This window comes from Capra hircus, chromosome 7 (genome assembly GCF_001704415.2).
Source record: "Capra hircus breed San Clemente chromosome 7, ASM170441v1, whole genome shotgun sequence".
In the NCBI taxonomy this organism is placed as follows: Eukaryota; Metazoa; Chordata; class Mammalia; order Artiodactyla; family Bovidae; genus Capra; species Capra hircus.
The window spans coordinates 104,632,679-104,659,839 of record NC_030814.1 but is presented as its reverse complement, the minus strand read 5'-3'; the positions used below and the strand labels follow the sequence as shown (position 1 = coordinate 104,659,839).

The window sequence follows — 27,161 nt, the reverse complement described above, 5'->3', positions numbered from 1 at the left end:
TCTGCCCCTCTGCTGAGCAGATGCAACAAGCCCTAGGCTTTCTAGCTGGACCTTGGTGGCAGGGGAGGTTGTGCCCAGAAGAGGCCTTCCCCAGCCTCTGCCTCTCCCAGCCTCAGCCTCCCCCTCTCCCAGCCTCAGCCTCCCCCCTCGTGCCCTGCACATTCAGCACGCACCACCACCTCCCCCCAGCAGTTCCGATCACCATCACGCCAACATCTGGAGAACTGGCCGCCAGGTCTGTCTGCGGCTCAGGGTGGGGATTTGCATGTGAGCACAAATATATCTGCACACCCTGGGCCTCCGCCTCTGCATTCCTTGGCTGGCCCTTCACACCTGGGCCTGAGGCAGGTCAACGCTGAGCGGCTGGATTTGCATGCGCGTGTATTTCTGGGTGGGGAGTCAGCTGGGGGAGTCTGAGAGGAAGTTGTTGAGGGAAGCTGAGGGGAGTTCAGATGTGTCCCTCTTGGCCCACTCCATGTCTTCCATCCCTGTGACTGGTCCTGAGGATCTTCCAGGCTAGGGGAGAAGGAGAGAGGTGGATATATGACCCCTCATCCAACAGCCCACGGAGTCAGAACTAGAGGAGAGGATGGAGGCTGTGGGAGACCAGAGTGAGAGGGCAGGGAGGGCTTCCTGGAGGAATGGATTTCTTGAGCTGGCTGTTTGAAGTGTGAATAGGAGTTGGCCAGGTGCAGAAGAGGCAAAAAGGGGATTTCAGCAGACGTTTTGTTGAAGGTAGAGAACAGTGGGCGGGAGCTGATTAGGGCAGGGCCTTGAATGCCAGACGGAGGGCTGGAACTCCCTTCCTCCTGAGGGCAGTGGGGAGCCGTGAGGAGTGTGTGATCAGGAAGGGGCATGATCAGAGCTCTGTGCTGGGTAGATCCCTCCAGGACCAGAGCAGGGGGTGACTTTGGTTCCTAGGTGAAGACTGGGGGTTCCAAAGTCATCAAGGGTCAGAAGGCGCGAACCCCTGCCTGAGCCCATTTGCACCTGTCAGGCCTGCCTCCAGAGATGGCCCGGGACCTGGCGGGCTCTTGAGGAACCAAAGGGCCCTAGAGCACAGTGGGGCGAGGCAGAGCGCAGAGGGGGCCTGACCCCGGTCTCGGCCCAGACGCACCCAGCTCCGGCCTCCCTGCAGCTTCCCATCCTCTACACCTCTGCTTCCAGCAGTCTTGCTCCCCATGACAGCTATGACCAAGTTTTTGTGTTGTTTTCTGACTGAACCAGTTTTTTTTTTTTTTTTTTTTTAATTTGGGGCTATATCAGGTTTTAGCTGCAACACCCTGGATCTCAGTTGAGGCATATGGGATCTAGTTTCCCGACCAGGGATCAGACCTGGTCCCCTGGATTAGGAATGCAGAGTCTTAACCACTGGACTGCCAGGGAAGTCCCCATGTTCAAGTGTTTAAAGTCCTGTCCCTTCTTGGTGAACCCCCATCCGTCACGGCTCTCCATTGCTCTTAGAGCAAACCCCAGAGGCCTCGCTGCGGCTCAGAGGACCCGGAGTGGTCCTGCCTCTGCACTTCCCCCTCTTCCCACTGTAGCCTTGTGGATGCGTCTCCTTCTTCCTTAGGGACTTTGCACCTGCCGTTCCTTCTGCCTAAAACTCACTTCCTGTCTCAGCTCGTGAGTCTCAGTTCAGAGCCCCCCTCTTGACCTGCTGACTCTCGGGGGCGCCCCCATTATGTGAACCCTGTCCCGGCCAGGGGGTCCTTGTCTAAAATGGGGACAGACGGAGAAGGGGCCAAAGTTGGATCTTCCAGACCCCGAGACTCATGTCCAAGTCCCACGTTCCCATGGGATTCCAGGCGTGGGGGGCATTTCCGGAATCATCTTGGCACCAAGACCTCCGGGCCAGTGCCCTCCTCCTGTCCCCAGGGGCCTGTCAGGGCGGGGATAATGCATCCCAGCCGTGGGAACTAGCCCGATTCCGGACAAGGATTAAAATTAGCCCCAAAGGTTAAATTTAGCACGTCAGGCTGGAACTGGGGGGCCATGGTGGGGGCTCGTTTTGGCCTGGACTTCACTTCGTTATGACTACTCAGAGGCCCAGACCAGGGAAGGTGGAGGGTGTGCCAGGGGTGACCTAGTGGGCTGCATATGACAGCCTGGGGTGACTCCCATTTCCAGCTCTGGATCTTTGGGAAAATGGGAGCCCCCCAGACCCCTCCGGCTGGGGTATCTTTCTCCCAGAGACAGACCTGCATTTCCCTACTCTTCCCAAGACCTCATTCTCAGGCTTTGTGCGAGGTACTCTGCCTTTCGTACCCACCCCATTCACAGAACAGCAAACTGAGGCTGAGGGAGAGGCTGGCCCTACTGAAGACCTCTCCTCTGGTCCGAGGCTGGCTGGGGCCTGAGCACGGGCCCGCTTCAGCCTGGGGAAGGCCTGTGGCGTGGCCTCAGTCCCCTTTGGCACGAGAGGACTGGGGGTGGAGTGTGGTCATGGGGTTGGCGGAGGGGTCACAGGGGCCATGGATGGCTCTCTGTACAGTGGGGTGGGTGCTGCAGGACAGACCATATGATTCCTTGATTCCAGGAGCCCTGCCTGGGGGCTGCTGGGAAAGGTCTGGGCCAGGTCTCGGTTACTCGTTGCCCTCACTGACCTGCCCATGCTCACCTTGGGGCCCCCACCAGGGAGATCCCAGATCCCCATGAGGAGGGTCCAGGCTTCCTCTCTAGTTTGCATGAGCCCACCCCTCCTCCCAGTCTGAAGTCTCCAAGTCAAAGTCTTCCCAGGGAATTCCCCCTCCTCCCACTGGAAAGAAGGTCAGGGATGGGGTTTCTATTAGGCTTCCCCCCATTTTTTATTTCTGTTTATTTGGCTGTGCCGTACAGCATGTGGGATCTTAGTTCCCTGACCAGGAATCCAACCCAAGCCCCCTGAGCTGGGAGAGCAGACTCTTAACCACTGAACCGCCGAGGAAGTGGCCCCCAACCTCCGACCAACACACATTTTAAAAAACAGAAATCTTTAATCACCGAGGGAGAATAGTTAGAAAATTCAAAAGATAAAAATGAAAAAGAAAAAGATGAAAAGGCCACACAGAATATGATTCCGCTTATAAGAAAAGTCCAGAACAGGCCAAATCCATAGATTAGTGGTTGCTGGGGGCTGAGGAAGGGGGAGCGGGGAATGGCTGCTGTGGGGCTGGCTCTTCTCTTTGTCTTGTTTTCTGGGTTTTTCGGTTTGTTTGGTTCTGGTTTTCTGGTCTTGCCAAACTGCATGTGGGATCTAGTTCCCTGACCGGGGATTGAACCCAGCGCCCTGCAGTGGAAGCACGGAGTCTTAACTACTGGGCTGCCGCAAAGCCCCTGGGGTCTCCTTTTGAGAGGATGTGAAGTTTCTGGAACTAGGTAGAGATGATGGTTGCACAGCGTCGTGAATGCTCTGAATGTCACTGAATTGCACGTGTTAAAACGGCGAATCTTATGTTAAGTGAGTTGCATCTCAAGTTTTAAAAACTCACCCATAAATTTTCACCCAGCACTGACTCCCAGCTTGAGAATTTCCTTCTAGTCTTTTCACGCAATGCAACTTTTCAATCTATGTTTCACATATGTTTGAATGTATGTTTTCCGGTAACCACAGCCCTCAGCTTTGCTCATGGAAGGGCAGTCGTGGGTGGGTTGAATGAGTTGAAAAGTGTCTGCTGTGTGGATGAGGCTTGCTTCCAGATCGCCGCGCCCCGCTGGGTGCCGCCATCGGACGGCCCTCCGGCCTGGCCTGTCGAGGGCTTCCAGGCTGCCGCCAGTGCTCGTGAGGGCAGCGCACCGCGGCAGCTGCTGTCTGCAGGGCAGGCCTGAGGGCCCTGTGTGGGCTGGCTCATTTTATGCTCCAGTGCCCTGGGCAGTGCACTGCGCTGGTATCCACGCACAGACAGGGGGTCAGGCTCCCCTGAGGTCCCACAGCCATCAGCTTGCTTTGCTTTAGAGCCTCAGTCGGAGGCACCTGGACCTCTCAATCTTTCCCCCTTGGTCAGCCTTTTCCTTATAAGGCACTGGTCTGAGGTGTTCAGTGAGCATTTGATGCGTCTTGGGCTGGTTGAGGGTGTGAGATGTGGGGGTGACCCAGCTCACCTCATTCTCCCCATTGTCTCCTGGCAGGGGTAGGAGGAAGATAGGGTATGCTGGGGTGCCTGTCCTCACTTTCCATCCACCTGCTCTGTTCTCTTCTCCTCCCCAACCCCCACCTCCAGACAAAGGGCACTCCACCCAGCTTGGGACATGGGGAGGAAAAAAATTCAGATCTCACGCATTCTGGACCAGAGGAATCGGCAGGTGAGTTCACTGGGTGGAACAGTGGCTGGGGGAAAGGCTTTCCTAGCAGAAGAAACACAGCCTGGGCAAAGGCTCGGCCATTTGGGGGAACTGCAAGGGAAGAAGGAGACTCGATGTAGGGTCAGGAGTTTGAGATGTAGCATTGACTCCTTCTCGTGATGATTTATTCATTGATTCTCTGTGATGACTGGAGCTCCAGTCCCAGGGGAGATGGAACTCAACACAAACACATCCAACTCAAAGTGCTGGGCCAGAGACAGGTACAGAACTGGGGAAGCTCAGGGAGTGTGGGATCTGCCTGGAGACCAAGGAAAACTTCGCTAAGGAGAGGACATTGGTTTTGAAGCATCAGTAGGAGTTTGCCAAGTTGAGAAGTGAGGCGTAGTGCAGTTGGAAAGAGCACATGCAAAGGCGTGAAATCAGGAAGAATAGGCCCCTCAGCGCCCCCTCTCACCACCCTGAACTTTTGTCGTCTCCTGCCCTGCCTTTGGATACTGAGTCCAGGTAACATTCACCAAGCGGAAGTTCGGGCTGATGAAGAAGGCCTACGAGCTGAGCGTGCTCTGCGACTGCGAGATCGCCCTCATCATCTTCAACAGCTCCAACCGCCTCTTCCAGTACGCCAGCACCGACATGGACCGCGTGCTTCTGAAGTACACGGAGTACAGCGAGCCCCACGAGAGCCGCACCAACACCGACATCCTCGAGGTACCCCGGGGCCCGCCCGCCTGGCCGCATGAAGCCCAGCACACTCTGTGCACTCAGAGCCTAGGGACTCTCGGTTTGCACAAAAGATGAGCGTTGCGGTTTGGCTTTGCTGGATCCCCTGGAGAGGAAACAGCAACCCACTCCAGCACTCTTGCCTGGAAAATTTCGTGGATAAAGGAGCCTGGCAGGCTAGAGCCCGTAGCATCTCGAAGAATCGAACACCATTGAGCAACTGAGCATGCGTGCTCACTCGCATGCCAGTCAAAGCAGGCCTGGGGTAGTGGAGAGTCCCTTCTAGGGGCAGCTGCCTAGCGCCACCCAGGATGGGCAAGATCACTATTACTTCATTTTTTTTCTTCTGATTTTTGGCTGTGCTGGGTCTTCGCTGGGCCCCCATCGTGGCACGTGGGCTTTTCTTCGGATGTCACAGGCGGGCTTCTCTCGTGGAGCATGGGCTGTAGAGCGCACAGGCGCAGCAGTTGTGGCGCGAAGATCCATGTCACTTTGGATCTGGACGTCTTTACCCAGGAACGGGAAGCGGAAGCCACTGGGTGGACAGAGCCCTGGGCTAGGACTGACTGTCTGGGGAGCCCCAAGTGACAGACAGTGGGGAGGAGCTGGTAGAGGAGAAGCAGGGGTCTAGGAGTACGGAGATCACTGGTCCCGGGTGGGTGACGGGGGAGAGCCTGTGAAGTAGCTCTAGGTGCTCATTAACCACCTACTGCATGCCAGGCTCTGAGGCTGCGCCTGGGCGCAGAACGGAGACCCCAAGTCATACTCAGGAGGCGCATTAGGATAATGCCAGCAGGCCTGGGTGGAGCTCCACCCCTGCCGTGTGAGCTGGGCCTCTCTGGTCCCAGGGCAGGGCGGTCCCTCTCTCTCATACCGTTGGAAGTTACTAGATGACTCCCTGGGGTTTTTGGTTAATGGGATTTAGCTGGAGGAGCTGTGCCTGCACTCTGCCTGCCCACAGAGCTGGGTGGGATGTGGGGGGTCACCCTGCTGTCTCCCCTTCCCACAGACACTGAAGCGGAGGGGTGTGGGCCTTGATGGACCCGAGCTGGAGCCAGACGAGGGGCTTGAGGGGCCAGGAGAGAAGCTGCGGAGGCTGGCAGGTGATGGGGGTGACCCAGCCTTGCCCCGGCCCCGGCTCTATGTAAGTGAGTCCCTGTCCCACCTTGCATGGGCCCTCCCCTCACTTCCGAGGCCCAGGTGGCTGGGGCTGAGGCTGAGAGAAGGACTCAAGACCAGGATTCCTAGAGTTGGGGGGTGGGGGTGGGGAGGAAGTCTTCCTGGAGGAGTAGGAATTATAATAGGGGCTTTGAAGGATGGCAAAGAGTTCAACAGACAGACAGTTCCTTCTTTCTTTATTTCTTTGATGTATCTAAACCTGGGAAGCCCCTTCGGGACCAATCGTTTGCTTAGTAAGAAGTTTCAGCTCTGGGCCTAGCTGTCAAGGAGTGACAGAGGCAGACACAGGCTCCCCAGCCACGTGGCGTTTAGGCCAGAGTGGGGGCGTAGTGAGGGCTTCCAGAAGGGGAAGCTGGCCCTCGAGCTCACTGGGATTGTCTAGGCTGAATCGATGCCCTCATCTCCGTGTTCCTCAACCAATCCTGGCCTCTGTGCCCGCAGCCTGCAGCCCCCACTATGCCCAGCCCAGACATGGTATATGGGGCGCTGCCCCCACCAGCCTGTGAACCCACTGGACTTGGGGAGGCCCTGCCTGCCCAGAGCCGCCCATCCCCCTTCCGGCCAGCAGCCCCCAAAGCTGGGCCCCCAGGTGAGCATGGGGCACGGGCCCTGGGCAGGGGGTGGAGGTTCCAGGGGGCTGTGCTGCGGGGAAATGTTGGCTGTGGGCGTCACTCTGGACCTCAGACTTCATCAGATGACATGGCCGCCTGCCTCCTCTGGGGGTCCCCTGCTCCCCAGGCCTGACGCACCCTCTCTTCTCGCCGAGCCATCTCGCCAGCAAGACACCACCGCCCCTGTACCTGGCAGCAGACGGGCGGAGGCCAGACCTGCCTGGCGGCCTGGCCGGGACCCGAGGGGCGCTGAGCAGCTCGGTGAGTGAGGGGAAGGGGTGGAAGGGCTGCGGGGCCAGGGCGGCCTGGCTTCTGGTCTCAGGCTCCCGTTTACCATGTCTCCCCGCAGAGAGGCCTCTATGGTGGCCTGCAGAGTCCCTGCTCCACCGCCGCCCCCGGACCACCGCTTGGGAGCTTCCCCTTCCTCCCTGCCGGCCCCCCAGGTATGCACTCGCCCTGGCTTTGGGAGGGTGTCTCCGCACTCCCCCGCCTGCCAGAACTGCGAACTGGCGGGTAGGGCGGCTCAGGCTTGGGGAGGGGCTCCCTGGGGTCAGGGCCTCAGTTTCCTCTTCTTGTCCCCGCAGAGTATGGCCTGGGGGATCCTCCTCCACCCCCAGGCTTGCTGCAGCCCCCCACCCTGGCCCCCTGGCAGCCCTCCAGGGCTGATGGGCCCCCGGCCACCCCCACGCAGCCTAGGTAAGTGCCCCATCTGTCTCCCCGGTCCCTCACTCCCCGAGTTCGGGTTCACAGTTGGGCCCCACCCCCAGTCTCTCAAAGCCCCTAGCCACGGCTGACCCCTGGTGGCCACTCTAGGTTCTGCACACAGCCCCTCCCGACTGGTCTGGTGGGATGGGCGGCTATTTTGGAGGCCCCAAGAGGGATCGCCACCCCCTCCTTTCCCAAGGTTCCCCTGCCCAATCTTTGCCCAAGCCATGCCACCTTTCTGGCTTCCTCGCTGAGCTCACGGCCCCGCTCCTCTCTCTCTCTCTCTGCAGTGGGGGCCGCAGCTTGGGCGAGGATGGCCCCACGGCCCGCGGCACCTCCTCACCCACCCCTCCAGTCAGCATCAAGTCCGAGCGCCTCTCCCCGGCTCCCGGGGGCCCCGGCGACTTTCCAAAAACCTTCCCTTACCCTTTGCTCCTGGCCCGACCCCTAGCAGAGCCCCTGCGACCCGGACCCCCTCTGCGCCGGCTGCCTACTGCCGACGGCTGGCCCCGGTAGTCGGCCCGGAAATGGCTCCGGTTCTGACCCTCACGCCAGGCCAGGCGAGGGCACTTGGGGTCCCAACCTCCCTCCCTGCGTCCTTGGAGAAGACGCAGCAGTTACCACTGTCTCTGCGATGGGGGCGTGGAGTGGGGAGGCTGGGTTCGGATTCACGGTGGGAGATTCTTTTCCCCTTTCTTGTGTGTGTGTCCATCAATAAAACACACGTGGTATCCGTGGGCGAAACTGTCGCTGCTCAGAGCCACACCCCCGCCTGGCTCTTCCCATCTCTCTCCAGCGGCCTCAGTCTTGCCTAGTCTTGATTTGGGTACCTACTCCGGAAGGAATCGGACGCTGAGAAGAGGCCTCCTGTGAGGCTTGGAAAGGGGTGTAGTAAGGGGAAAAGCCCTGTAGGGGCGCCAACGAGCAGGTGACCCCCTGGCAGTGGGTGCACAGCCCACTGGGGGCCCTGTGCAGAGTACGCACTTAGAGTGATTCCACCCCAGGAGCAGCGGGCTGGGCTATTTACCCTCCATCTCCTGGGAGTGTTGGGTCAAGGGCTCAGGCTCGGTCACAGTTCCTTGCAGCAAGGAGCAGTCGGGATCTGTGAGTGAATGCTGGGTTATGGGCTCGCTGGAGTGGCCGCTACACTGCCCGTCTTTAAATGGGCATGTCTCGATCTCTTGACTAAACAGTTTCATTACGGCAGATGGAGAAGGGGGCCAGGCATTTATCCACCCACTTTGGGATATGGCCAAACTCCTTCCACTTTGGCCTGTCCCGTGTGAGGGCCGACTTGGGGGTCCAGGGGGAGCCAGAGGGAGCTGCATCTGCTCCTCCTCTCCAGCTACTCCCCAGCGGTCTCAGTGGGATCTTTAGAACAGACCTGACCCCTGACCTTCCTGAGCTCCTCAGCTGCCTCCACCCACTCTGTCCCCTGCCCTGAGGTCTCTAGAAATACTTGTTCCACGCTAAGGCTGTACTGACCTTTCCTCCTGGGCTGCCTCCTGCAACCCCCAACTGAGTTCCTTTTTAGACTGTTTCCTACCCTTTAAGGCCCAGCTCCATGTCCCCTCCTCCAAGAAACCCTCTGTACTGCCCCAAGCTGAGAAATGGCTCTGACAATTCTCAAAGGGTTTGCTTAGTAGAGATCACTGATTCAGACCAAAAAAATATGAAAAACATACAGTGTTGGTATCAGCATTTGTAAGATTTGTGTGCCCCTATCCCATATTGTGGCTCAGATGGTAAAGAATCTGCCTGCAATGCAGGAGATTCGGATTTGATTCCTGGGTTAGGAAGATCCCCTGGAGAAGGGAACGGCTACCCACTCCAGTATTCTTGCCTGGAGAATTCTGTGGACAGAGGAGCCTGATGGGCTGAAGTCCACAGGGTCACAAAGAGCTGGACATGACTGAGCGATGAACACTTTCACGACTTTTCATCCCACCATCATTCTAGCAAGGGCCAAAGCTGATTGGTCTAGCCTGGCCGGGGACAAGTGAGTCAACTTGACCAATAATTTCAAGACCCTTGTTCTGGGACTTCCTTGGTGGTCCAGTGGTTAGATCCCTGGTCAGGCAACTAGATCTCACATGCTGCAATGAAGACTGGCTCAACCAAAAAAAAAAAAAAAAAAAAAAGACCCCGACCCTGTTGCCTAGCACCCCACAGCGGGCCTCTCCCAGTGAAATTCAGTCTGGCATTCCACCACCAGTGCACACAGACCTGGACGTGGATACAGAGGCAACGTGTGTGCAGGCTTCAGAATCTTCTAAGGGGTAGGAAGAGAGGGAAAAAGTATAAACTGACAGACCCTCCTTGTGAAATGAGAGCTCTTGCTTCAACAGCCACATGTATAACACCATTCATGTCCAGATCCAGCCTGGGGTTTGTCCTCCGATCTTCCCAGTCCTCATCACCTTCATCCCCAGTGAAGTTGGGGCTGCGGAGTTGCAGTTTCCAGGGGAGAGACATGATAAGATCCAAGTTTGTGCAAGCCTCCATCCCTGGGGCTTCTATGGGCGGGAGTGGAGGCGGGGTCGGGGCGCAAAAGAGGCACCAGACCGGGGGCGCAGTGGAGGGACACTCCAGGATGTGTTTGGGTGCACAGCCACCAGGACCCGTGGATGGCTCGGATGTGGGGGTGAAGGGCTTCATACGCAACTCATACAGGGAGTTCCCCCTTACACAGGGAAACCTGCAGGGAATGCAGAGGCTGTGGGGTGAACTCAAGGCCTCTGTGGAGTGTTTAAGTTCAGCTGCAGAGCTCTCTCGCCCAACTCAGTCTCAGGTCCTAAATCCTCCCACCTGCTTCCTTCTGTCCCTTCCTACCCCCAGAGACTGGGTGGGCCGCTGTCTGCGCCCCAGCCCGTGACAGGGCACTCTGGGCACCTGGCTGAGCACACAGCCCCCCTGCCACGCCCAGCAGCACCATCGCCACACGCACCACGGTCGCTACACGAGTGCGAATCTCTCCACCTGGGGTACCCTTCGGGGGTCTCAGGGACCCTGGCCTTGCACATGCGGTGCATGAACTGCCAAACTAGAACCGCCCCCCTCCCCAGGCCGCCTCCTCGCCACAGTGTCGCAGTCACAGCTCTGCATGCAACCAGACACAGGGCCAGGCACTTGGAAGGAAGAGAGAGGGCAAGGCAGCCAGTCCTCTGGGGGAAACTGAGGTATGGCCAGAAAGGGCCCCTTTTCAGCCTCTAGATCTTACCCACATGGTGGATAAGAAGGTGGGCCAGGCCCTGAAGTCAGTGCCCAGTGTGGAATTCATAAAAATGGGGGCTGCTTTCAAACGCCGGGGGGCCTCCTGGGCCGATGGGTGTGGCTCTGTTCAAGCCCGGGAGGTTGCACTTTCACCATCTGCCTTTAGGTGGCGCCCAACAGTGCCCTCTGGATTCCGAAGTCCCCATGTCAAGTTTCAAAATAAAGTGAAATAATACTAAATGGGGCTTCCCAGCTGGTGCTAGTGGTGAAGAACCCACCTGCCAACGCAGGAGACATAAGAGACACGGTTTGATCTTTGGGTTGGGAAGATCCTCTAAAGGAGGGCCCGGCAACCCACTCCAGTATTCTTGCCTGGAGAATCCCATGGACAGAGGAGCCTGGTGGGACACGGTCCACAGAGTCACAAAAAGCTGGACAAGAACTGAGGCGACTTAGCACGCACAATAATAAATAAATCTATCTTGGCTTCCAGGGAGTCTGCTCCATATTTTTTGTCTGAGGCTGAGGAATGAAAAAGGAGGAGCGGCATGACACGTGTCGTGCGTGTGTGTCTACACAAGTCCATTAAGGTGCGCTTGTGGGCAGGCTACGAGGCTCTGGAGACGCCCCTGCGCCCAGTGCTCGCTCTGCCCCTGCTGGCTCTGTGACAGCGGAAGCAAGGAAGGTTGTGTGGGAGTGTCCCACCACCAGTCTTTCTGAGAACACCATGGTGATGCTGGCCAGAGCCACTGTCATCATCAGAGGGGGTCCAAGTCTCCCAGGAGCTTGGCCACTGGCTGGAAGCACAGTGGGAACACTGACTTGGATAAAAACAACGATGAAAGTCGGAGATAGGAAAGATGCACTTTTGAGAGCACTATAAATAGAGACAGTGAAACAGTGTGGAATGAGCGCGTGGACCTCAGTGTGGCCAGAAATCGTGGGACGTGAGACAGAGGGACTACGTGAGGATTAGGGGAAATGGAACAGCCGGTGTAGGGCAGAGAACACAGACTCACTCAGTGCAGAGCAGGCGATGAAGAATGTCCAATGGAAAACGGGCAGCAGGAACATCCAGTGTGGAGCAGGGGACGCAGAACAGGGTAATGCCCAGTGTGGAGCGAGCAACATGATAGGTGCAGTGCAGGACAGGGAACGAGGAAGGCTTCCCACTGCAGACCTGGAAAGCTGGCACTTCCTGGGGGCCAGTGGCTAAGACTCCACACTCCCAACGCAGGGGGCCTGGGTCTGGTCTCTGGGCAGGGAACTAGACCCTGCAGGCTGCAACTAAATAGCCCACACGCTGCAACTAAGACTAGACACAGCCAAATAGATACATATATATTTTAAAGGAACTGGAGCTTCCCTGGTGGCTCAGGGTAAAGGTCTGCCTGCCAGTGTAGTAGGCAAGGGTTCGTGCCCTGATCTGGGAAGATCCCACATGCTGGGGAGCAGCTATGGGGCCCGTGCTCTAGAGCGCGGGAGCCGCGACTGCTGAGCCCGACTGCAGCCCAGAGACTGCTCTGCGACAAAAGGAGCCGCACAGCGGGAAGGCTGCACACCGCGCCTAGAGGGGAGCCCCCGCCTGCCGAACCTGGAGAAAAGCCTGCGCGGCAATGAAGACACAGCACAGCCAAATATAGACACAGAGTTATTATTCTTATTTCTTTAAAGAACTGACGTGTTGAGCAAACAGTGAAGGGTGGAGTATATGGGCCAAGAGCAGACTTAGGCATTCGTTCTGCGTGAGGTGGGAGCAATGGCTGGTTTCAAGCAGGGAAGGAATACAGTTGGGTTAAGTGCTAACAGGTGCCTTTGAGATGCCTGGGAAAACGGACGGTGGGAGTGGGTGGGGAAAGGGGAATGGAAGCTGCAGGAGACCGGGGAGGAAGGGGTCGCGGGTGGGAGATGAGGCTGGACTGGGTAGAGGCTGTGAAGGGAGGGACGGGGGCTGGGTGGGACAATGGGCACAGTTGGAAGGTGGAGCCATTGGCAGGGACTAACAGGTCAGGTATGGAGCAAGAGAAAGAATTTAAGGCCAACTTAGGAATTTGGGAATAAGCACCCGGAAGATGTAGCTGCCTTTTCTGCAACAGGGAAAGGCTCCAGAGGGATCAGAGCTCCACGGGCCAGGATGTGTGCGAGCTGCCTGCAGTTCACCACATGAGGGCGCTGTGATGCCTAGACGCAGAAACCCTATGGCCCCAGGAGAAATCAGGGTGTGGATTAGAGACTGGGGCCTTCCAGAGCCTCAGTATATCTATCCATGCAACGGAGACAACTGTCCCAGCACCCTGCTCTGCTGCAGGAAGCAGTCGAGTCAGCCCTCCAGCCTGGCGAGCAAGGGACCTGCAGCAACAGTCCCCCTTTTCTCTTGGTCCACCTTTTCTGACACCCTCCCCAAACCCCAGCTTCCCTGGATCCCACCTGGATGCTGCAGCCCCAAGGGATGTCTCATGACCCCCATGTAGGACCTGTGAAATCCTAGTGGTCCTCACTGCCTCTGTCATCCACCCTCTCTCAAGCCAACACATTGGGTCCAGAGGATCAAAGTCACAGAGTGAATCTCCTGCAAACAGACATCCACATATGCTCATACACAAAGACAAGAACACTCACAGAGGCAAGGCAATCAACGATACATACGTGCATGCTGCTGCTGCTGAGTCGCTTCAGTCGTGTCTGACTGTGCGACCCCACAGACGGCAGCCCACCAGGCTCCCCTGTCCCTGGGATTCTCCAGGCAAGAACACTGGAGTGGGTTGCCATTTCCTTCTCCAATGCATGAAAGTGAGAAGTGAAAGGGAGTCGCTCAGTCGTGTCTGACTCTTCGCGACCCCCTGGACTGCAGCCCACCAGGTTCTTCCGTCCATGGGATTTTCCAGGCGAGAGTACTGGAGTGGGGTGCCATCGCCTTCTCTGACATATTTGTATAGTTATATACAAATATACATATATAGTATACATACATGTGTATATACATATACAACTGTACACAGGCCCCACAAAAACCCTCAGTCACACCCACAGAATATGTCCACGTTCAGGCAGACGTACTGACTTCTCCATAGAAATACAGCTGCAAAACTTGGGCTGGACGCCCTTTCCTCTAAGCCTTGAAACAGAAAACAGCAGATTCCTGAGGCTGACATTTCGTTCTTGCTCTAGCCATGCCGGAAGCTGACAGTGCTTTTGGAGTTTTCACACCGGCCGGTGTTTCCCCTTTATTACTGGAGCCCATGTAGGTTGGCCTCCCCCACCCCCACCCCCACCCCCGGCCCCCACTCGCAACCAGAGATGAATAAGGCTTTTGCCAGATGAAATAAAGGGTTGGGGGGAAGATACGAGAAAGCAGGGCTGGTAGCTAGCTGTACTGTTGTGAGTACAATAGTGTTGGCAGCAGATTGAGGTCAGGCAGAGGACTCTGAATTCAGTCTGAGCAGTCAGTGAGGGTCACCGAATGTTCTTGATCATTGGAGTTTCATGCTCCGAATTCTCTAGCGGGAGACGGTGACTTGATGAATAAGTATATTCGCTTTAAACCTGCGAAATAGGTGCAGGTGAGGAGATTTGGTCTCAGAAACAGTGGTCTCCCTGGGGTCCCAGAGTCCCCGATCGGAGCGCGTCAAACATCTTTAGACTACAACTTCCGCCAAGCAATGCGAGTGACTCCAAGCCTGACGATTGGTTGGATAGGCTGCTTGTCAGACCAAAATCGGATTCTGATCGGTCGAGTTCCGCGCTGAGCTCTGAGCGCCAGGCCCAGGGGTCCCCGCGCCGCGCTCCAGTCCGCAACATGGTAAGCCCGCAACTCTTAGCATGCGGCCCCCTGAGAGGCTACGGATTCCGCCGTGGGGGAGTCCAGGAAACACCGAGGAGACGGAGATCCCCCTGTGGGGACTGAGGGCTCTGAGGGACTCGGGATCGCGCTGAGGGCTGTGCTTCCCTCTCTGGGGTTAGGTCTCACTCCGCGATCTATGAGGGGGGTCGCGGTTGTGCAAGAGAACTGGAAGGCCTTGAGCTTTGTGGGGTTCTGACAAGTCCCTGGGGTGCCTTCTAGGGGCCTGGAGTCCTGCTGAGGGGCCGTCCCTTGGAAGGTGCTAGGGATCGAACACCTTCGGAGCCCCGCGAGGGAGATCTGGGTCCGACTGGGGCCCACTCTGGGCACGGTGTCCTGCGGGAGCGTGGGGACGCACCGACAGGGTCCATCTGGGCTCCCTCGGGGTATGGGGTGTGCTGAAGGACCAGGGAGAATCCTGAGCGGACAGGAAGGGGGGCATGCTGAAGGGCTCAAGGTGGGCTCTGGGCGGGTGAGGGCCCCAGAATTGGAGAGAGAACAGTTGGAACCCTCAGGTCTCACGTGGTTCTGGGTCCAACCCATTCAGTTTATTCTTCATTATCCTGGCCTCTGTGGGCAAGGCTGGTGTTGGGTGAGGGCAGAGGCCCCGCCCCCTACCCCAGTCCCTAGGACTGGGCAGAGGCAACCACAGACTGGAGGGGCTGGGAAAGGGGCCTGACCTTGCCTGCAGTAGGGGCCGTCCCTGAGGTGGGGTGTTGGAGGTGGATCTGAAGTGAGAGCATTGATGAAAGGGGTTGGTGAAAGAGGAGGTCATTCCAGGGTGCGGGACACTGTAGGAGGTGAAGGGAATGGCTGTCTGAAATGATATGCAGGAAAGTCCCATTGATGTTGAGTGGCTAAGTCATGTCCGACTCTGTTGCGACCCCGTGGACTGTAGCCTGCAAGGCTCCTCTCTCCGTGGGATTTCCCAACAATACTGGAGTGGGTTGCTATTTCATTCACCAGGGGATCTTCCCTGCCCAGGAATCGAACCTGTGTTTCCTTCATTGACAGGTGGACTCTCTACCTCTGAGCCAGCAGGGAAGCCTGCCGCACTGATTTGACGTTACTTCGCAGGATTCTGGGATCATTGATCTAGGGAAGGGGGTTGAGCAGAGGAGGGACATGGGGTGATGGGAGGCTCCAGAGATCTTTGGAGATCTGCAGAGCGTGGACCCTAAGACCAGAGCTGTTGGGGGAGGGCCATGAGAAACATCGTTGGACGGACCTTGGGAGCCTTAGGTGGGGGGATGCATGCCTTCCTTGTCTTCTCTTCCTCCCTCTCTTTCCCTCTAATTCTCTTCCTCTCCTAGGTGCTGGGATCACAGTTTGAACCATGGGTCTCCTCCCTGAGAGGTGTCGGGGGTAATGGGGTTAGTGATGGAGAGCCCTGGGGTCTGGGAGTGTCTCTGAGACCTGAATGGTTGGGCGCAGAGGGCGTTGGGGGAGAGAGCTGGGGCTTGAGGCAGGTTGGTCCCGAGCAGGGTCCGCTGGGCCTTGCGGGCTGAGGAGTGGAGCTGGACGTTCATTTGTGAGACTGGGAAGGTCCTGGGCCGCCTGGAGGAGCCGTGTCCAGGAGAGGGATGGGTGGGTGCTGGGGTCTCCAGGGAAGGGCCTGGAGGAGGCATGGTCTGCGAGCTCAGCAGAGAGATCTTGGCTGGAAGTGCCTGTGGGCTGGAGTCGTGCTGGGCTGTGTCGGTGGTTAAAACCCTGCCAGGGGCTGGGTCACAAGGGAGAGGTGTCTGGAGAGCTAGGGAGACTGGAGAGCAGCTGCTGGGAGGTGCTGGATTTCCTAGGGAGGAGTGGAGGGGGGTGGGGGTGGGGTCCATGGGGAAGGGCGGGGCCGTTTAGAGAGCCCGCCCACTGGGCTCTTGGTCATTAACGCCTGCTAACCAGTCTGCACTTGGGTAGGGGTAAGGGTGAGCAGTGAGACCAGAAAGATGATGCCCCACCTCCTTACTGAAAAAATGCTCCTGGTCTCGGTTTACAAGTCACAACATAGAGAAAACATCCTATTAGTCCTTTTATTTTAAAGATGAATTTCTCAACAGTCATTCTGAATTACAGGGCTAAGCCCGATAGCCGTCACATTAGAGCTTTTCCTATTGAAGTTAGCTTATTTTGGCCTGATTAAAGGATAATTTTAATAATTAGTTTTAACATTAACATAATCTTTATTTCATTTAGTTGCTAATACCATAATAGTAGCTGACAGCCTTCCTGAGCACTTTATCTTATATAATTACTGATAGCAAGTCGGCTACCCAGGTGGCGCTACTGTTAAAGAACCCACCTGGCAATGCTGGAGACAGACATGAGTTCCGTCCCTGGGTCGGGAAGATCCCCTGGCAGAGGAAATGGCAATCCACTCCAGTATTCTTGGCTGGGAAATCCCATGGACAGAGGAGCCTGGTGGGCTACAGCCCATGGGGTGTCACAAAAATTCAAACACGACTGCGTGACTTCCCACTGTTTGCAAATGGTTATTTACTACATTCACGCAGGAAAACCCATCTTCAGACTGATTACCAGAAACATTTTTTTTCTAAAACATTTTAAAATAAGTATATGGAAATGTGTTATGCTTGTTTATGTTCCATAAACATATATGGAAATATGTTTAAAATGTTGTTAGTAGCACTTGGTGAGAAAATTCCTAATTAAAAAAATTCATCCCACTCAAATGTGTAAATGTTAATCCTGAAACAGGTAGTGGCCAGAAATAGACCAGACCTCTTTTCTTCTTGGTTGATTACAAAGGAAGGGAGAGGGAGAAAGGATGATTTCAATTTTCAGGGATAACTTCAGATGGAGGAAGACGTGGGGGACAGTCAGCTGGGTGAACAGTGAAGCTGGAAGTTCAGCTGAGACACAGTTGGTGCGTGAGGGGTGGGGGGTACCCTGGGAGAGGAGTCGCTTTCACTGGGTGTCCCCGGCTCGCTGTAGGTCCCGGAGGTGGTCGTGTGAGTGTATGAAACAATAGGAAGCACCCCATTTCCAGATGAGGAAACTGAGGCTCAGGGAATTGTTACCTTAAATCCTTAGCACAGGAGGATGCTGAGCCCCAATCTCTGCTCCAGCACGCGCTCTCCGCCACCGCATATCCCTGCCAGGTGATGAGGCGGGACCCGCGCCTTGCTGGAGCTCCCAGCGTTGCGTCTGAGCCCACCCTCGGACCCTTCCCCAAGAGGCAGCCGGAGCCAGGGAGGGCCTCCCTCCCCCACCTGGCTTCAGCTTCAGCGTCTCTCTATAAAGAGCCGGGTTTTCGAAGGTGAGCTGTGGCCCTCTAGCAGGCACTGCCTTTCCCGTCTCCTCCGCAGGCGGTCCTCGGAGTGCAGCTGGTGGTGACGCTGCTCACTGCCACCCTTATGCATAGGCTGGCGCCGCACTGCTCCTTCGCGCGCTGGCTGCTCTGCAACGGCAGGTGAGCCACGCCCCCTCCCCGGGCGGTGGGCGGGACCCCAGAGGCTCCGCCCCCTTGTTTTCCCCAGCCCCGCCTCACGCCCTGTAAGGCGAGGGTTTTTTTTTTAAGAACTTTATTGAGATAATTGACCCAATAATTGCAGATATTTGAAGCACACAGTTGGATCAGTTTTGACAGATGGTACACATCGCTGAGACCATCTCCACACTCAAAGGAGTAGCTGCTCCCCGACTCGGCTCCCCTTTCTCCCTACTCTGCCTCTAGATCTTATTTCCTAAAATTCTTTGTCAGGGTTTGGGTCTTGGACCCTTTTTGAAAACCCAGTGGCAATCGTGAACTCTCTTTCCAGGACAATTAACGTGCCAGTTCCGCCAGGAGAGTAAGCCAGGAGAGTCTAGGGTGTCTAGGCCCCCTGCCTCCCCTGTCGACCCCCGCCCACCTCCCCCACCCTTCCTTTGACCTTCGGTGGCCCCTGCCCATCCTGCCCCAGGCTTATCAGGGCCAGTCTCCCCTCTGCAGTTCACCACGTTGGTCCCCTCCATGCCCAGGCTTTCCTGACGGCCTCTGTTTGCCTTCAGTCTCTTCCGATACAAGCACCCTTCGGAGGCAGAGCTGCGGGCCCTGGCAGGGAAGCAGAAGCCCAGGGGCAGGAAGGAGCGGTGAGTGAACCCCCAGCCTGAGGCCTGTGGCTCCCTGCCAGGGGGACCCTGAGGGCACAGCGCCTGCCCTGCACACCTCCAGGCACTGCTCTGGGCACAGGCAATTTGGAGGTACCCCAGGAGAACTGGGAACACCCCAGGCTGAGGAGGTGGTCGCTCTTTCAGTGTTTGCCTCCCGCTGGCATCCAATGCTCATCGGAAGTTTGCTCGGGGCCAGCCCTGTGGGTGGGTGGTGGCCACCCGCTGGCGTTCAGAGGACACCCAGGCTGGGGTGAAGGTACCCTCTAGACCAGCTCCTCCTGTGCTCTGAGGGTGATACTAGAGCCTCCCAAGCTGGGGTGGAAGAGGCCCCCATGGCTCCCTGGACAGGGGAAGAGGGAGGCTGCCGACGCCATTCCCGCTCATCTCCCCTGCTCCCAGGCGGGCCAGTGGCTGTATTGAGGAGAAGCCGTTATCTGTGCCCCGAGACGCCCCGTTCCAGCTGGAGACCTGTCCGCTCACGGCTGTCGACGCGCTTGGTAGCAGCTGGGTGCCCACCCCCCTACACACCCTGGTGGAGCTGGTGGGGAGCCTCCTGGGCGGGCTAAGCTGGGGGCTGAGTGGCGTGCTCCCTGCAGTCCTGTGCTTCTTCCTGGAGTACCAGTGGTTTGTGGACTTCGCCGTGTACTCAGGTGGCGTGTACCTCTTCACGGAGGCCTACTACTACGTGCTGGGCCCAGCCAAGGAGACCAACATCGCGGTATTCTGGTGTCTGCTCACCATCGCTTTCTCTGTGTATCCTTCCTCCTGCCAGGGGAGGTGGAGGCCCCCGGAAGCTGGGTCTGAGGCTCCTTCTCCCCACTGAATTGGTGGATCAGGTACCGGCTGCTGTGCGGTAAACCTGCCCGAAACTCGGTGGGGGTAAAGCAACCGCTCTTTTATTTGTTTTCCTGGCCGGGTTTCAGCTGGGTTGCTTCATCTCTGCTCCAGGTTAGAGCAGGCTTCCTCACCCAGAGCGGCCAGGAAGGAAAAGGGGGTACTGCAGGCCCCCTAAGGCTTGGCCTGAAGTTGGTCCACCCCATCCCTGTCCTTTCTCTGGGTCAAAGCAACTCAACAGGCCAGGATAGATGGCAGGGACTGGCAAAGAGACACCCCTCTGTAATTGTCTTTACTAAGCTGCACAGAGAACAGAGGCGAAACAGTGACCTTGAGGACCCAAGTTGGAGGCGGCGTCTTTGTGGAACGGGGTTGCAGAGAAAGGTAGCCCATCTTGAAATCCACACCGCTGGTTCTGGAAAGCCCTGGAGGGTCCCTCTCAGGAGAGGTTAGAGATAGAAGCTGTATCTCTGGCCGTCTCTTGGAGGAGCAGGAAATAGTACCTGTGAACGCAGCCGGGAGGCCGTGTGGTTAAGGGGGACTTGACCTGAAGAGGGAGTTGGTGGCCAGTGCTTTTTTCTTTTTAAAACTGTTTTTATTCCTTGGTTGGTAGTATTTACTTTTGGCTTCGCTGGGTCTTTGCTGTCGCAGGCGGGCTTTTCTCTCTAGGTGAGTGAACGGCAGGTTCTCTTACTGTGGCTCACAGGCTCTAGGGTGCGAAGGCTTCAGTGCTCACAGCCCGTGGGCTCAGGAGTTGCGGTACACAGGCTAAATCATCTTAAGCCTTGTGGGATCTTCCCAGACCAAGGATCGAACCCCTGTCCTCAGCACTGGCAGGCCGAGTCGTAACCACTGCGCTCCCAGGGAAGCACGGGGGCTACCGCAGGCTGTGGTGCTTGGGCTTCCCCCTGCAGGGCCTTCTCCTGTGGGGCGGCACGGGCGCCAGTCGTGGCAGCCCTCAGGCTCTGCAGTGTGGGCTCAGTAGGTGTGGAGCATACATTTAGTTGCTCCATTGCATCTGGGATCTTCCCAGACTGGGTACCGTGCCTCCTGCATTGGCAGGTGGATTCTGAACCACTGGACCACCAAGGAAGCCCACGCTGGCCATTTCTACCTGACCACAGGCAGGGTGATGAGGCAAGCTGGAGGCCTGGCTCAGGCTCACTCGCTCCCCGGTAACCCAGGCCTGAAGAGTAGTGAGCCTTGTGTCCTGGGCTTTCCCAGCATCTGTCTTCTTTATCACGCCCCTGCTCTCCAGCACTCTGAACCTGAACTTCCATGTTTGTGGTCTGGAGTTGGAGGGTCACTGGCTGCGGTTGGAGGATGACGGGGGGGGGGGGTCACTACAGGCACCTGAGGCCTCCTTAGCCCTGCCCCCAGCAAGGTGTTCCTGACGGTGACCCGGCTGTACTTCAGCGCCGAGGAGGGAGGCGAGCGCTCCGTCTGCCTCACCTTTGCCTTCCTCTTCCTGCTGCTGGCCATGCTGGCGCAGGTGGTGCGGGAGGAGACACTGGAGCTGGGCCTGGAGCCAGGTACGTGCGTCCGGGGCCTGGGGGCGCCACCTCCATCACCCCCTTGTGTGAGCTAGTGAGGGTGGGGTGTGAGTGCCTTTTCACCTGCACGCAGTAGGTGAAGGAGGGGGCCCTGGGGCCGGGGCAGTCTCCACGGGTGCTCGGCACCTGCGTGCCCCCTTGGGCTTTGGGGAGAGAGGACACCCCTCTCACCGATGGGGGCCTGCGCCGGGACTTTTCCTGGGCCCTTCTGCTCCCCAGGCTGTCCGCTACCCAGCGGCCATGGAGATTTAATATTTACCCACTCTAATTCAATTTGGGAGAGAAAATAGATATATAGAGTAATATTCAGAAAGTACAAGAGGATATAGAATAAGATCATCCTTTCACACTATTTCTCCTCCCCAGAGGAAACCTAGGGTGCCACATTGCCATATTCACCTAAGACAGAGCATATGGCTCTACACCTTGTCTTTTTCTCTTAAAAACAATATTATTATCATATCAAGTGCAGTAAGTCAGACAAAGACTAATAGTATATGATACTACTTATATGTGGAATCTTAAAAAATGATATAAATGAACTTATTTACAAAAAAATAAACCTCACAGGCATGGAAAACAAACTTTTAGTTACCAAAGGGGATGGGGAGGGGGAGATAGGAATTTGGGATTAACATATACACACTATTATATATGAAATAGATAGACAACGAGGACTTACTGTGTAGCACAAGGAACTATATGCAGTATCTCATAATAGCCTATATGGTGGAAAATAGTCTGAAAAAGAATAGACTTTTGTATATATATCCAAACCACTTTGCTGCGTACCTGAAATTAACCCAACATTTTTAATTAGCTGTACTTTAAATAAAAACAAACAATAAGTATTGGAGGTTGTCCCTAGATGCTACATACAGTGATAGAATGTTACAGTAACACAGAAAGAGTAATTTGATCCTGCATTTTGTAACTTTATGGATTTTCTGTGATTCTTTAACTAGCTCTCAGTTTGTGGACATTGAAGTCTTTCTCCTATTGAATACTGTTGCACAAAGCCATGCTATTATACAACAGTGTTGCACAGGAGCAACCTTGTGTCTGTGACCCTGTGCAAGAAAGTGCATTTGTAATTTTAATAATGTTGTTGGAAAATTGCCCATCAGAAAGAGATGTGTGGGCGTACATATCCCCACATCCTCTCCAATGTATTTCCTCAGACCTTTTTGTCTCGGGGGATCTGATGGGTGAAAATGTAAGTGAGGATGAGCATCTTTCCGTGTGTTGAAGAGCCATTTCTATTTCCCTTCTGGGGAAAGATTTGTTCTTTTGCACAGTTTTCTACTGGGTTGTTGAGCATGTTATTGATTTGTAGGAGCTCTTCATATATTAAGGAAATCAGCCTTTATGTGTGATAGCAGTTGTACATTTTTTTTTCAGTTTTTCATTTTTGTTTTGATTTTTTTTCTGCTTCTTGAATGATCTTTAAAAAACATAATTTGGATCCCTCTTCTGCCCAACACCAGACTCTAATGGTCTTTGGATAATGGTAAACATCCTCACCGTGGCCCACATGACCCTGCTGACTCCTTGAGCTTTGTTATCACCAATACTTCCTACCTTTCAATTTTTAAATTATGTGATGAATATATATATATATATATATATATATATATATATATATATATATACACATGAGAACCTGTATATAAATTACAAGGCCAAATAATGTAAACACTCATGAATCTACCTCTCCCATTCACTAGGCTGCCTTTTTGTTGATAGTTTCTTTCACTGTGCAAAATCTTTTTAGTTTAATATAGACCCATTTGCTTATTTTTGCTTTTGTTTGCCTTGCCTGAAGATACATGTTCAAAAAGTATTGCTAAGACCAATGTCAAAGCGTGTACCACCTATGTTTTCGTCTAGGATTTTTTTGGTCTCACATCTTACATTTAAGTCTTTAATCCGTTTTGAGTTTATTTGTATATATGATGTGAGAAAGTAACCCAGTTTGGCTTTTTTGCATGTAGCTGTCCAGTTTTCCCAGCATCATTTATTGAAGAGGCTGTCTTTTCCCATTGTACATTCTTGCCTCCTTTGTTGCAGATTAATTGACCTTGTAGAGTGCTCCATGCATTCTTGATTAACATATATTCTCCTCCTCTCTGTGTCCAATAAATTCAAATTTCCATCTTTACTAACTTTTTGTTTCTGATAATCAGAAACAGAAAGGGGTAATCTCCCTCTGGGATGGTACTGTGCTGTGCTAAGTCGCTTCAGTCATGTCCGACTCTCTGTGACCCTATGGACTATAACCCTCCAGGCTCCTCTGTCCATGGGATTCTCCGGGCAAGAATACTGGAGTGAGTTGCCAGGCCCTCCTCCAGGGGCTCTTCCCAACCCAGGGATCGAATCCTCCTCTCTTATAGTCTTCTGCACTCGCAGGTGGGTTCTTTACCACTAGCGCCACCTGGGAAGCCCCAGACTTCTGGGATGGTGGAAGTCTTAATTTCTCTTAGTAGTTCTGTCAGGGTTTTCTTTATATATTTTGAAGCTAATTGACAAGGTGTTTACAGGTTTAAAACTGCTACATCTTCCTGGCAAATCAGCCATTTTTTTCCATGATGTATTGACCCCTTCTGACTTACTTCCATCTTAGCCTAGTTTGTCTGTATCAATATAGTCTTTTCAGCTGCTTTCTTCCTTCCGTTCTATCTAAATTGAGATATTGACATAGAACATTATATTAGTTTCAGGTGTATAATATGGTTCAATACGTGTGTGTATTGCAATATAATCACCACCATAAGTCTAATTAACAACCATCACCCCACATAGTTACACATTTTTTTTTTCTTGTGATGAGAATTTTAAGATCTACTTACTTAGCAACTTTCAAATATACGGTACTGCCTTTCTTTTGACTAGTACTTTGTTTTCAACCTTCCCCTGACCTCATGTTGAGATATGTCTACTTTAAAACACGATCAGGTCTGACAGGCTGTTATCATTTAGCTTCAAGTTTAATCCACTTACATTTATTGTGATTTCTAACCTCTTTGGCCTTGTTTCCACCATCTGACATTTCCACTTTCTGTTTGTTCTTTTCTGTTCTTGCTGTTGAGTGACTGCCACATTAATTGTCCTCCCTTTTAGGTGATCTGTCGTAACTTTGACTGCTCTGTGAGTTCTTTGTTCTTGGTATTCCGCAGCTTTCCCACAGCGTGCCTAGGTATGGATGTCTCTGTATTTGTCGGGTTCTATATACTTTGTGGGCACCGTGCATTCTGCAGACTTTTCAGTCATTCTGTCCCACTCTCTCTCCCCTTCATTCTCTCTCTTCTCTCGCTTTGGGGCTCTGCCTTAACTTGTACTGAGCTTTCTATCGTGTCCTCCTCGTCTCTTAATCTCCCTTCGTATTTCACACCTTCTTGTCTTTCTGAGTTGGAATCTGAGTGATTTCTTCAGATCCGATTCATCAGTTAATTCCTCGGACTGTTTCTAGCATGCTAGCAGCCTACCATTTCAGTAATTAGATTTTCCTTTCGGAAGAGCTTGCTCAGTTCCTTTGCAAATCCACTTGGCCCTCTGAGGCAGTCCCACGGCACCTGTTCTGTGACTCCAGCCTTTACTTTCCTGTCATTTCACACAGAATTTATAATCCCAATTTCTGAAGTCTTTGGAATTTAAGCTTTTCTTTTCTTTTTTTCTTCGGCTGATTCACTTTGATCATGCTTTGTTTCCTTATGTGTCTGGTGATTTTGGTTGTGAGCTCATATTTATTTGCTTCTGCTCTGTGGAAGATGTGGGGGCCTGAGCTGAGAATTCTTTCCAGGATGTTGAAAGCCCTTCTTGACCTGCCAGCATCCAGGAAGCTCAGACTCAGTGCCCTGTGCCCCCATGTCCCCTAGTCAAATCAAGAGGGTCCGCCTAGCACCTTCTCCTGAGCTGCACAAGACTGGGGAACAAACTTGTCCTCATGCTTGTCACAGGGCCTGGCTGTCACTATTACGCTCTCATCTGGGGAACAAATGGATATCCGGGAGGTGAGGCAGAGTGGGCCCTGGGGCCCCGGGGGCCTACTGGACACCGTCCTCCTTTTGTCTTCCCCAGGCCTGGACAGTATGTCCCAGAACTTGGAGCCACTTCTGAAGATGCAAGGCTGGGACTGGGCGTGAGTCCTGGGAAGGGAGGGAGAGCCGCGGCAGGCTGCGACCTGTGCAGGCCTGCCACAGGAGCCCCCTGACCTGTCTCTTTGCCCCCAGTCTTCCTCTGGTCAAGCTGGCCATCCGCGTGGGGCTGGCGGTGGTGGGCTCCATGCTGGGTGCCTTCCTCACCTTCCCAGGCCTGCGACTGGCCCAGACCCACCACGATGCACTGACCATGTCTGAAGACCGGCCCATGCTGCAGTTACGTGGGGGACCGGCGGGGTGGGGGTGGGGGTGCAGGGTGCGGGGCCCGGAGGGGGCGCAAGGGGGGCGGGGGGTGCCCATGCCTACCAGCTCCGTGCCCTTGCCCCCAGGCTCCTCCTGCACACCAGCTTCCTATCCCCCCTGTTTGTCCTGTGGCTGTGGACCAAGCCCATGGCCCGGGACTTCCTGCACCAGGCTCCCTTGGGGCGCACGTCCTTCTCTCTGTGAGTATGGCAGCTGGGGCCCCCTCTGGGTACTCCGGACTCTGAGGCTAAGGGAGGAGCCCTGGGTCCTGCGGGAGGGTCCCGGGCCTGAGGACGGCTTCACTAGCCCCGTCGTCGCCCCTCTCTGCACAGGCTGTCTGACTCCGCCTTCGACTCGCTGCGCCTCTGGGTGCTGGTGGTACTGTGCCTGCTGCGGCTGGCGGTGACCCGGCCCCACCTGCAGGCCTACCTGTGCCTGGCCAAGACCCGCGTGGAACAGCTGCGGCGGGAGGCCGGCCGCATCGAGGCCCGAGAGATCCAGCAGCGGGTACCAACGCTGGCGGGGAGGGAACCCGGGGCTCGGGGTGTGGGCTCCTGGCCCCCGGAGCCTGAGGTTACCCGGAGCGCGAAGGTCCCCGGCTGCAGCCACTGCTACCTGCCCCCCAGGTGGTGCGGGTGTACTGCTACGTGACAGTTGTGAGCCTGCAGTACTTGACTCCGCTCATCCTCACGCTCAACTGCACGCTGCTGCTGAAGACCCTGGGTGAGAACCAGCCCGGGCGGGAGCGCGGTGGAGCGGAGCCAGGGGACGGGGTCTGGAGTTGCAGCAGGGCGGGGCTCAGGGCTGGGGTTGCAATGGGGTGTGTGAGGGGTGGGCATGGCCCGGAATGGATCAAGGTGACGTGAAGGCGAGGCCTGGCGATGAGGGAGGGGGCGGAGGCTGGGGAACCTGGAGGCTGGAAGGAGCGAGGCGAAGGGGCCGAAGATGGGGTGCGGGTAGAGCCTGGGGCGGGGCGGGTGAAGCCGGGGTCTGGGGTCCTGGAGGCCAGCACCGCCTGTACCTCCACCCGCCCCTCCCTCTACCTTCTTCTTGCAGGCGGCTACTCCTGGGGCCTGGGCCCGGTCCCCACGCTGTCCCCTACCCCACCTTCAGCCCACGATGGCCCAGTCGGCCCCGAGGAGGATGAGGCCCAGCAGACTGCAGCCCTGATCGCTGGGGCCCTGGGCAGCCTGCTCACACCCCTCTTCCTCCGCGGAGTCCTCGCCTTTCTCATCTGGTGGATCGCCGCCTGCCAACTGCTCTCCAGCCTCTTTGGCCTGTACTTCCACCAGCATCTGGCGGGCTCGTAGCCCTCTTGCAGACACTCCTGTGGTCCTGGGTTTGGTCCTGGGCCAGTGGGCCCCAGCTCACCTCCTCGGTGTCCCCAGGTGCAAGGCGCTCCCGGGAGTTTCTGCCACGCGGCTCCCCCTTCACCACAGTGCCTGAGCCGTTGGCCCGGCCTTGGACGCTGAGCTTCTGCCTGGAAACCACCTCCCCAGACCAAGCAGCAGAGGGTCCCAGGGCCGGCCTCTGTTCCCAGAAGGCACCTGCCCAGTTTGACTGCAGGGGGCATGTGTGGCGTCGGAGGGGGCACTCTTCTGAACAAATAAAGGAGCGAGCCACTTTTAACAAACAGGATTCAAGTGGTTTGGGAGGCAGCTTTCTGCGTGTTGTGGCAGGGTGGGTGGGGGCCTGGCGAGTCTATAGAGGGCCTACATTGCTG

At 55.5% G+C, this 27,161-nt stretch overlaps 2 protein-coding genes across 6 annotated transcripts; both read left to right on the top strand.

Moving 5' to 3' along the window:
- MEF2B (myocyte enhancer factor 2B) lies at positions 4,201-8,234 on the top strand. The gene is made up of 8 exons (XM_018051481.1): positions 4,201-4,281; positions 4,786-4,989; positions 6,011-6,145; positions 6,622-6,769; positions 6,919-7,052; positions 7,141-7,234; positions 7,376-7,487; positions 7,787-8,234. The coding sequence occupies exons 1-8, from the start codon at positions 4,228-4,230 to the stop codon at positions 8,010-8,012; spliced, it is 1,107 nt and encodes a 368-aa protein (XP_017906970.1). The 5' UTR covers positions 4,201-4,227; the 3' UTR covers positions 8,013-8,234.
- TMEM161A (transmembrane protein 161A) lies at positions 14,425-27,067 on the top strand. 5 transcript variants are annotated; one of them, XM_018051477.1, is made up of 13 exons: positions 14,434-14,508; positions 15,861-15,920; positions 17,868-17,971; positions 18,550-18,630; positions 19,051-19,148; positions 19,248-19,404; positions 20,866-21,017; positions 25,116-25,176; positions 25,268-25,411; positions 25,525-25,638; positions 25,771-25,945; positions 26,065-26,161; positions 26,495-27,067. In XM_018051477.1, exons 1-13 carry the CDS (start codon positions 14,506-14,508, stop codon positions 26,746-26,748), a joined length of 1,500 nt encoding a protein of 499 aa, XP_017906966.1. In that variant the 5' UTR covers positions 14,434-14,505; the 3' UTR covers positions 26,749-27,067. The 5 variants fall into 5 exon arrangements, with proteins under 5 accessions (XP_017906968.1, XP_017906966.1, XP_017906969.1 ...); XM_018051479.1 differs by lacking the exon at positions 15,861-15,920 and having other exon boundaries at positions 14,425-14,508; XM_018051480.1 differs by lacking the exons at positions 14,434-14,508; positions 15,861-15,920 and adding an exon at positions 15,595-15,789.